This window comes from Cynara cardunculus (genome assembly GCF_001531365.2).
Source record: "Cynara cardunculus var. scolymus isolate 2C chromosome LG 3, CcrdV1, whole genome shotgun sequence".
In the NCBI taxonomy this organism is placed as follows: Eukaryota; Viridiplantae; Streptophyta; class Magnoliopsida; order Asterales; family Asteraceae; genus Cynara; species Cynara cardunculus.
In genome coordinates this window covers 39,228,793-39,239,122 of record NC_037530.1, presented here as the reverse complement: position 1 = coordinate 39,239,122, position 10,330 = coordinate 39,228,793, and the positions used below count along the sequence as shown (strand labels likewise).

The following is a 10,330-nucleotide window of genomic DNA, read 5'->3' as shown; positions in this document are numbered from 1 at the left end:
AAAAGCTAAAAAACTGGAAATAACAAACTCCTAAGGACTGCCCTATAGACCAGGACTTCATTAAGTAACGTGCATATTATGCACGTGATCAAATAAACCTACACTCTGGAGCAGAGGGATTCTGTTGTTCTTCAGATTCGCATCGACTTGAGAATTCTCATAGTCCTTTACAAAGGGTTTTTAGTATATTGGATTGATTCTATGGAACACCAGATGAATTCTCTCTGACTTCTCATTGGGGTCTCACTGCTCGGTCAATGAGCCGAAGGTCTAGGGGATGATGCTACCTTGACTAGGGGGTCCAGGTGCTGGGGGTTTAGGGGCAACACCCTTGAAGCCTCTAGTACATAGGAGATTTTTAATCCGTTTTTGTTTTGAGCAGTATTTTCTGGGCCAGTTCATTTATGTATTTCGGAGCAATATATAAACTTTTTATCTCTGCTATTCCGACCTAACCAAAAATCTGTAATCTGTACTCTCCTCAAAACATGTTTTTCCTGCATATACTAATTGTGGCGAGTTTGGTGGTATTTATAGATTTTCCTTCCAGTCTCTGTACCTATATTTACTTATCCTGTTCATGTACTTGCTATAATCAAGTATGGATACAATCATGTCTTACTGAACCTGTATTATTGAATATTAGTTGTGCTTCATAGCTATAACTTAAACTGCTAAATGGCAGATCGAGTGTGGAAGCTTATTTGCACTTAGCTCAAAATAAAATTTTAATTTGAATAAGCTTTTGGTTATATAACATGAGGTCAAATTCAGTTAAAAATATTGTCAACATATATAGTTTGCTCATTTAGATCTTCATAAACATGTTAACAGATTGTGATTGCAGATTGAGAATGAATTTGGTTCATATGGAGTTGACAAAGACTATCTGCATCATTTGGTGGACTTAGCACGGTCACATCTAGGCGATGATCTAATTTTGTAAGTTGATGTAGTATCTAGTATGGTAACAAATGTTCTTTTTTTTCTTAGCAGCATACTTCAGTGATCAGCTGTCATTTGCATGCTTTTGGCTTTGGGATAATGGTAGCCTGGTTGTCCTTGTACACTTATATAGATGCCTATGGTACCATTGTATTGCTAGATTGAGTTGTCACTATTTGGGCGTTGAGTTGATCCATAACATACCTTCCAGAAGGGAAAATCACAAAAAGTTCCAGTTTTTAACCATGTTCAAAAGTAACTATACTGCATGCCTAATGTTAATCCATGTTAGGAAGTGCCCAGTGTACTCAGTAATCTTTTATTGTATTTTTGGTTTATGTGGTCTGATGATACATTGAAAATGTTGATACTTTTTTATGCTTTCTCTCGTAACACGGATTCTCTGTTCTTTGAGGCATGGGAAGATTATCTTGATTTTTTATTCTAATACCACCTCTTTGTCTGGATTATTGATTTGTAGATATACTACAGATGGAGGCACTAGAGACACTCTCACCAAAGGAACAATACGTGGAGATGCCGTCTTTTCAGGTAAGATGTCCATTGGCCTATCTTAGAGTTTAGACGATAGAAACATTTCATTAAACCATTAGCCTACCTCTTAAACCTCGAATAATTTTAATCGATGTTTCCAATTTACTTGGAAGCACTTGCAAATTTAAGCTGTCTCTTTCTCTGAAGACCAGGGCTAGTATTTTACTCATATAGTTAGTTGCTTCCCGCTTCTGAATGAAAAATGAAATGAAAGTACACTTATTTTTTATGTTTGGCTTCATCCCTGAAATTTGTATCGATGCCAAGGTGAAAAAAGGTTGTAGTATGTAATTTACTTGTTATTGAATACGATTACAACTTATGTTGTGCAATGAGCATGTTTCATCAATGTACTTGGCTTTTAATATTGGAAAGTTTAACTGTAGCTGTTGATTTTTCAACTGGAGAGAATCCTTGGCCAATATTTAAGTTGCAAAAGGAATTTAATGCACCAGGAAAATCACCACCCCTTTCCGCGTAGGTATCTCACTTCGATTCCTATGACTTATCCTTCAATCACTTCATTTTATAATGATCGTAAGACACTATTTCAGAGAATTTTACACCGGTTGGCTTACCCATTGGGGAGAGAATATTGCTAAGACGGATGCAACTTCTACAGCATCTGCTCTGGAAAATATTCTGTCGAGGAATGGCTCTGCTGTGCTTTATGTATGCTATAAAAAGTACTGGACTTTACTAAGTATCATTTACCTGATATCATCATGATGTGGTATTCTCTCGCTTATAGATGGCTCATGGTGGAACCAACTTTGGATTTTATAATGGTGCAAATGCTGCTCAGGAATCCGACTACAATGCTGATCTTACATCCTATGATTATGTGAGGAACCTCATCATTTACTCTTCACCATTCTTGTAAAACTATTGATAATTCACATGTTCTTTCTCTCCTGAACGGAATCCTTTTTTTCAGGATGCTCCTATTAGTGAGTCTGGCGATGTGGATGGTGCAAAGTTCAAAGGTAGTATCTCCCACAAATGCTTCTTCATGGTACATTGTGTAGAATATCTTTAGCGCTCATTCCTAGGGCAACAAACTGTGTAGAAGATTATTATTGTACATGATATGGTCATTCTAGGCTTGTTAGGGACAACCTAGATTTGCATGCATAAACCAAACCTAAAACCCAAATATCCCACTTGGAGATCAGGTATGGGGAGGTAAGATGTACGCACACTTGACCTCTACATTGCATGCATATGTTTGATATGTTTTTTCTCACACAGCTGTTTGAAAATCATGGTTCTAGAAATTAATAAATAAGTGGTCTGTTGGCACTCAATATGCCTCCCTAGTAATTGTTACTTGAAGCCTATACATTTTGGAGTAGGATGTCGCAGACAATTGTCAATTCTCAATTGTCATCTGCATCTCTGCAGTTAATCCATTAACATGCTTTGTCGTATAGACGGAGGATGGTTTTTTCACCATATTCTACCCATTTCCAGCGCCAATAGGGCTATATAACTTATCAAACACAGCCTATTATGTTACACCTCATTTCTTTGTTCGTAAGATCCCACATCGGTTGGGGAGGGAACAAAGGTTGCTTTATAAGGGACTGGATACCTCCTATATCAGTCACTTTTTAAAACCGTGAGTCCAAGTGTGGACAAAGCAGACAAAATCTGGTACAGTTGCCTGGGATATTACAGGTATCGTAGTCGGGAATCGGACTGGTGTGCCTGCGAGGACGCTGGGCTCCCAAGGGGGGTAGATTTTAAGATTCCACATCGGTTGGGGAGGGGAACAAAGGTTGCCTCCTCTATCATACACGTTTTAAAACCGTGAGTCCAAGTGTGGACATAAGTGGATAATATATGGTATGGTTGCCTAGGATGTTACATTGTTGAAGGTAATTTCACATTTAGGATTCATATACTCCTGTGTGTTGCCTTTTTTTTCTTCTAAAGCAATCCCTTTCTTTTGAGAAGACCAATATTCGAATAAATAATAATAATGATAATAATAATAACAATAATAATAATAATAATAATAATAATAATAATAATAATAATAATAATAATAATAATGAAGAGGATGCCTTGTTTTCAGCATTGCGGGGGGTTATAGCCAAGTACAGTTCAGGTTCTCTCCCTCCAGTTCCTTTGAATAAGAAAAAGACAGGATATGGTCGTATTCGATTAGAAAAAACAGCATCTTTATTTGATGCACTGGACAGTAACACACACATCAAAGCTATCGAATCTGAGAACCCAATTTCAATGGAGGCTGCAGGCCAGGTATTTGTGCTCATCTCAAAAAACCATTTTTCTGATTTCATCGTATCAGAGTTTTATTTAAACTCATTGCACTTGGCCATATCTCATGTTCAGATGTTTGGATTCTTATTATATGCCTCTGAATACGTAACGGAGGGTAATGGGAGCAGTTTGTTTATACCAAAGGTAAGGGTAAATAAGTATCTTTTGGCTCATTATCCATACAGGTATTTATATTACGTTTTGTAGCAACTCGAAATTGTGACTTCCTGGGAAAAACAAATTTCCATAGGATCTTTTTTACTGTTATTCAAAAGGTTGAACAATGTATATGTATTGGACCTTTTGAGGCAATTATAGATCTTGGGACCATATACCCAGAGGCAGATCCAGAAAAATTTCCTAGTGGGGGCACAAAAATAATCAAGTATAATGTAAAATAAAAATAATTAAGTATAAGAGTGTGTTTCATTAAAAATGACATAAGTGGTTTTTTTGCAACACTCAGTGGTTTTTTTTTTTTCTTTTTTGCTGTTGTTGCCAAAAAAGTTAAAAGAGAGCCAAAGAGATTTGAACTGTAATGCCACATGCAATGACACTAACCACCTTTAAGGCCCCTAAAAAACTTTTTCCACTATGTCAGCGTGATAGAGCAGTACCATGGGCACCCCCTTCTTCCTCAAATTCGTCGAGATAAAATTTGTGATGTCTATGACAGATCTAATTTATAGTCATCACAAATTTTATGTAATTCTTCATACCTGTTTTCCTTTCAAGATATATGTACTTGGCAGTATATTATGAAGTGCTTTTCATTTTTTATTTCAGGTGCATGACCGAGCGCAAGTGTTTGTTACATGCATCTCTGAAGATCAAAGAGAACAACCACATTATGTTGGCACAATCGATAGATGGTCAAATAAACATGTTAATCTTCCTAACGCTGAATGTGCTTCCAGAAGTAGATTGTTAATTCTGGTAAACTAGTTTCCTTCACTTGTCCAATGACTCAATCTAATAACCTCTCCCTTTACGCTTAATAATTTGTAATCTTCTACTTTGTTTGCTATTGATTTTTTGTTTTTTTATAATTTGTTCACACATTTTCTCTTTTCTAGGTTGAAAACATGGGTCGTGTGAATTACGGGCAGTACTTGTTTGATAGCAAAGTAAGATTCCTAACCTAGCACCAGTTTAAGGCAACATTCTATGGTTTCTTAAAGGATAACACCACTTGAGACAGATCATATATATTATGTGTGTGTATATATGTAGAGAGAGAGAGAAAGATGGCGAGGTTCAAGGAACCAACCCCCCCCCCCCCCCCCCCCCCCCCGGGCAAAAAAAAAGTGAAAAACTGAGGAATACCCTAACCGTACAGATAAATGGTTATTAGGACATGTGCATTAATGGTTATTAGGGTGTTCCTCAGCTTCTCATTTTTTTGCGGTTTTCCCGATACCTGACCCAAAATAAATTCCATAATGAAAAAGGCATAGTTTTAGAAATTTGTAATTTTTCACTTTTTAATCCACTAAATGACAATTTTACCCTTAATGATAGAAAGTAATGAATTTCTCCATCTCATAATTAATTGGAAAGTAGGCACTTACTTTCGGAAGTGGACACTTATTTTAGGACAAACTGAAATAGAAACGTGAACGCTTATTTTTGGACGAGGGAGTATCTCACTTGCCTGATTCCTTCACCAACCAACATCATAAGCAGAAGATGGTGTTGATAATTTATTCCTTGTTCTTTATAGGGCATCCTGTCTACTGTTTACTTAGATGGGAAACCTCTGCTCAAGTGGAGAATGCTACCAATTCCTCTTAACAATTTGAATGAAGCCCAGAAGATCAATCCTGTTTTCGACAGGGCATATCCAAATTTCGATGGAGTTTCTACCCGTAAAAGCCTGAAAAGCAGCCTGGGTACATTCTGACTTCACAGTCTTTATAGATGTAACTTATACCATCTGACTTGCCATAATCAATGCATAGGGGAAGTTCAAATAAGTCAGTTTATACATATATGCATTGATGCATATACACTATCAAATTATGTATATGTCAATTAGTATATTCATCAATATATATACACATATAGCTGGAGGTACAAATATGAAGGGTAAATAGCGTGGCAAGGTAAGAAGGAAAGGTTAAGGGAATGTTACTTATATGAATTATTGAAAAAGTCCATTTGAAGATGCATATGTGAACCCATATGAATAAATCTGTAATGTCGGTTCGCATATGCATCTTCAAATAGAATTTTTTCAATGATTCACATATGAGCTTTCCTTTAACCTTCCTTTCTTACATTCTCATGATATTTAGTCTTTTCTATTGAAGACGTCTATGTATACATATATACACTACATATGCAAGTATATACACATTGGTGCTATACTCACTGAAGTCATAGTGTTATGATCATTGCATATACTGGTTCTCATTTTAACCTTCCCCCTCAATACATATCTGTTGGAAAGAAAAAAGCATCCAACCAGAGATAGGTTGTTGTATATCAAGCTTAGCCTGGAGGACAATGGTGTATGCACAGCACAAGCGACATCAAATTATCTAACTGCATCTAATGGAAAATATAATACCAATTGTTATTCAACCAGAATTTTAATACCTCTAAACAAATGATGGTCTTCAAGCATATTTGACATTACCTCTATTACTTAGAGAACCTTCTAGAAAAACATCATGTATTTATATTTGCAGGGGTGCATTCAAAAGAACCAGCTTTCTATTCTGGTAGTTTTGTTGTCAAGGAAGTAATGGACACATACATGTCTTTCAATGGCTGGGGTAAAGGGGTAGCATTTGTCAATGGCTTCAATATCGGGAGATTCTGGCCGGTAATATGATGTTAATTCTTTGTTGATTATGTGAGCAGGTCTAACAACTTGTGTTGGGTCTTTTGCAGTCTTTTGGACCCCAGTGTAACCTCTATGTCCCTGCTCCGATTCTCCGGCGTGGAAAGAACATCTTGGTATCAGCCTGCCTCTCTCTCTCTCTCTCTCTCTCTCTCTCTATATATATATATATATATATATGTATATGGACATAATCAAATGAGAACCACAAAAAGGTTAAGAACCGTGAGAACCATTGATCATGGATTGTGAAATAATGCATGTGAAGGTACAATGTTTTCACAATGTTTGAAACAAAAAGTACACATTAAAATATTCACATTGTGAAACAACACTGTACATTCACATTCATTTTTTTACAAGGTGAAACAACACATGAAAAGTGAAAGCTAATTCTCACGGTTCTCAGTTTTTTTTGCGACTATATAGGGGAAGATTCAAATTTCGAATGAGAACTTTTAAACATTTTGGGAACATGGAAACCAACTATTTTCATGTATTATCCATGATGCATGAAAAATATTTTATAAAGAAAATGCATGATATTCATGATGATCATACATGATATCATGAATAATGAAGATGCATAAAATTTTGGTTTCCATGTTTTCAAAATATCTATAGTTTTTATTTGAAACAACCACTTTACTCCTTGAAGTAGAGGTCAGATCTGCCTATATCCCAAACTGTTGTGGGTGGGATAACATGGGTTGGTTTGGTTTATTTGAACTTCCCCTTCTTTCGCCCCTCCATCCTCCCCCCCCCCTTCTCTCTATGTGTATATATATATAGAGAGAGAGTGTGTGTGTGTGTGTGAGAGAGGGGTTCATACGAGTACAATAACCAAATAAGAGAACACAAAAATTGCCAAATCATGTTCAAAATCACATGATTTTACACTAACTGTCAACACAAAGGTGTGTGAGCGATGTGACCAGCAAACCTCAGGTCATGGTCAAAGTTGCATGAATTACATGTGATCTTACTCGTGATTTTAGTGTAAAATCATATGATATTCGACTGTTTTCTTATTCTCTTATTTGGTTTTTGTCCTCGTATGAACCTGACTCTCTCTATATATACACATTCATTGGGGTACAAAATGAAATGAAGCATCAATCGAGTTGCATCCCTTTGGTCCACTTTTATTGATTTTTGTTGCAACTACATTTCACAAAAAATGGTGATGATGTATATAGGTGATACTCGAGTTAGAAAGTCCGGAAGTTGAGCTAGTGGTAAACTCAGTTGACCAGCCAGACTTCACTTGCAGTTCCAAACATTTTGAGGGCAGGTCAGCTATAAATTAACCATTCGATCTTCATTTCCGACCACATCGAAATATCAATTAAAAGGTATGATCATGTACCCTTTTACGAATTTATTCAGCACTTCTGCATTTTCTAATCAAATTACGGAAACAATAAACATTAATAGCAGACTACGGGCTGTTTGGTTGGTTTTCCATTAAGTCATGTATGAGTTAAGATGTGCGAGTTCATTTGTCCGTACAGATTGTTGTTTGGAAGAGTTTTTTCATAGATGGAAGGAGCTTGTTTTTTAATTGGGAGAGACAGATTTGAAAAGAAAATTGGTGTTATTCATAAAGCTCCCACTAGAAACTTGCTGAATAAGCCATTTTTTATATCATTAAGGCACCATCGAAAACGCATTTCCCCATTTATGTGGAAAGACTCGTATGAGTTTCCCCTTCTTCGTGGAAAAAGGAACGTATTATATAGATATGATTTTACGTATGAGTATAGCTGATTGAATAAGCTACGAGTTCTATTAAGCTCATGAAGCTGCTAACATACAAGCCCTATGCGATATTTTGAATTTTTTTATAATATTATTTCATCTTTGACGGATTCAAAAAACTATGTGTTTGTTTTTTATTATATAAATTTATTGATTATTTTTTCTGTGTGTTTTTTCTTTGTAATTTTGTGTATTTAAATAAGAAGCAAATATCTTTCATTCATATATATATATATTAAAAAATGTAGTTGGATGCCATGGTTTCTGTTTCTATTTATATGTCATGTAACATGTCTACATGTGTTATTAATTATGCATGTTGGATTAGAAAATGCTTTTTCTATGCAACGACAATGATTTAATGATCACATTCCTCTTGACATTTATATGTTATTTTTTTAATGTGATTTTATACGTGAATCATACATGATTTTGTATATTAACGATTTTTTTCTTGTTTTCTTAAATAGTTAGCATTTTTGTTTGAACTTGCCCCCACACATAGGTTCATATATGAACTCTTTGTTGCATTAGTTTACATATGAGAGAAAATAAATGTTTTTAATTAATATTAAATTTATTTTATCAACTTTTTTAAGTTTTTTTTGGTGTAAATTGAATTTCACGAATCTCACAAATTAACGAGTTATTAAAAGAAGTTACACCATATATATATACTTAGAATCATGTGAGACCAGCCTGTTTTCGTGAGACCATTTTTTTCACTTGAAATTTCACGACAAAACGTTGTGAAGGTAAAAAGAAGCTGAACCTTCACAGCATTTTGCTGTGAAGTTTCAAGTGTAAAAAAATGGTCTCACGATCTTTGCAGTGTTTTTGTTGTGAAGTTTCAAGTGTAAAAAATTAGTCTCATGAAAAGAGGTTGATCTTATGTGATCTCATATGTGTATATATATTGGTTTGGTTTGGTTTGGTTTGGTTTTTGATGATTATTGAATTCTGTGTAGGGGTATGTGATAGGATGAGTTGCTATTAGAGTTATGGTATTCAATGATAAGCAAGATGATTGTGAGTGTCAGCCTCCAAGACCAAAATGTGAGTTGTGACCCACACTCCTTTTAATTAGTTGTCATTCCACCCTAATCTTCCATGTGCTTTCATCTGTCCTTTTAACTCTCGATGAAAATTGTCCAAAATATTTAAATGAGAACTGATTTGTTTGTGGTAATCGTGAGATCCATTCTCAACCACAAATTAAAGGTTAAATTATGAAATTAATAATTTTGATAATTTTAACTTGAAATATTAATTAAGGACATTTTAGGGATTTTATAAATATCCTCCACCATCTCTCCTCTTTTCTCTCTCTGGCGAACCTTATTCCGATGAACCTTATGTGAATACAACTTACACATTGTGGTACCTACAAATGATATTTAATGTGATACATGGATACACATATACAAGATGCATAATGTGATACTTCTTTGTAAAGCAATGAAAATAACGAAAATGCACAATATGATACATTTCATAAAACAAAGAAAATGCATTGTAATACACGTGAAACATTGTGAACATTATCGCTATGATATACTTTGATTCACAAACATCTTTAAAATCCGATGTATATTAGGTAATTGATATACTAGGTAACTAATTTTAATTAAATATTTCTTTCTAAAAAAATTAATTGAATATTTTGATTAATTGTCAAAAATAAAATTATTATATTATTCTTTTAGCTTATTTAATAAATATATTTAAATATCTCAAACGAATGATTATATATATATATATATATATATATATATATATAGGGAAGGGTTCAAACGAGAACCCCTGTGATTTACGAAAACGCGAGAACAACTCAGTAACCACATATTGTGATAAAAAATAAAATTAAAAGATTTTTAAAATTAAAATTAAAATTTAAAAAGATTCAAAAAAATTTAAAATTAAAAGGGTAAT

General features: G+C 34.5%; 1 protein-coding gene across 1 annotated transcript in view; it reads left to right on the top strand.

Annotated features, from left to right (window-relative positions):
- LOC112510468 (beta-galactosidase 17) overlaps nt 1-8,105 on the top strand; it is a 14,527-nt gene extending 6,422 nt beyond the window's left edge. Inside the window, exons 6-19 of the mRNA XM_025115889.1 lie at nt 848-942; nt 1,427-1,497; nt 1,887-1,977; nt 2,055-2,172; nt 2,252-2,344; nt 2,438-2,486; nt 3,581-3,768; nt 3,862-3,933; nt 4,576-4,725; nt 4,866-4,916; nt 5,513-5,681; nt 6,483-6,619; nt 6,688-6,753; nt 7,837-8,105. Coding sequence (XP_024971657.1) covers nt 848-942; nt 1,427-1,497; nt 1,887-1,977; nt 2,055-2,172; nt 2,252-2,344; nt 2,438-2,486; nt 3,581-3,768; nt 3,862-3,933; nt 4,576-4,725; nt 4,866-4,916; nt 5,513-5,681; nt 6,483-6,619; nt 6,688-6,753; nt 7,837-7,947 — 1,461 coding nt within the window. The 3' untranslated portion in view covers nt 7,948-8,105. The remainder of the gene's footprint in view (nt 1-847; nt 943-1,426; nt 1,498-1,886; nt 1,978-2,054; nt 2,173-2,251; nt 2,345-2,437; nt 2,487-3,580; nt 3,769-3,861; nt 3,934-4,575; nt 4,726-4,865; nt 4,917-5,512; nt 5,682-6,482; nt 6,620-6,687; nt 6,754-7,836) is intronic.
- Nucleotides 8,106-10,330: the final 2,225 nt, after the last annotated feature.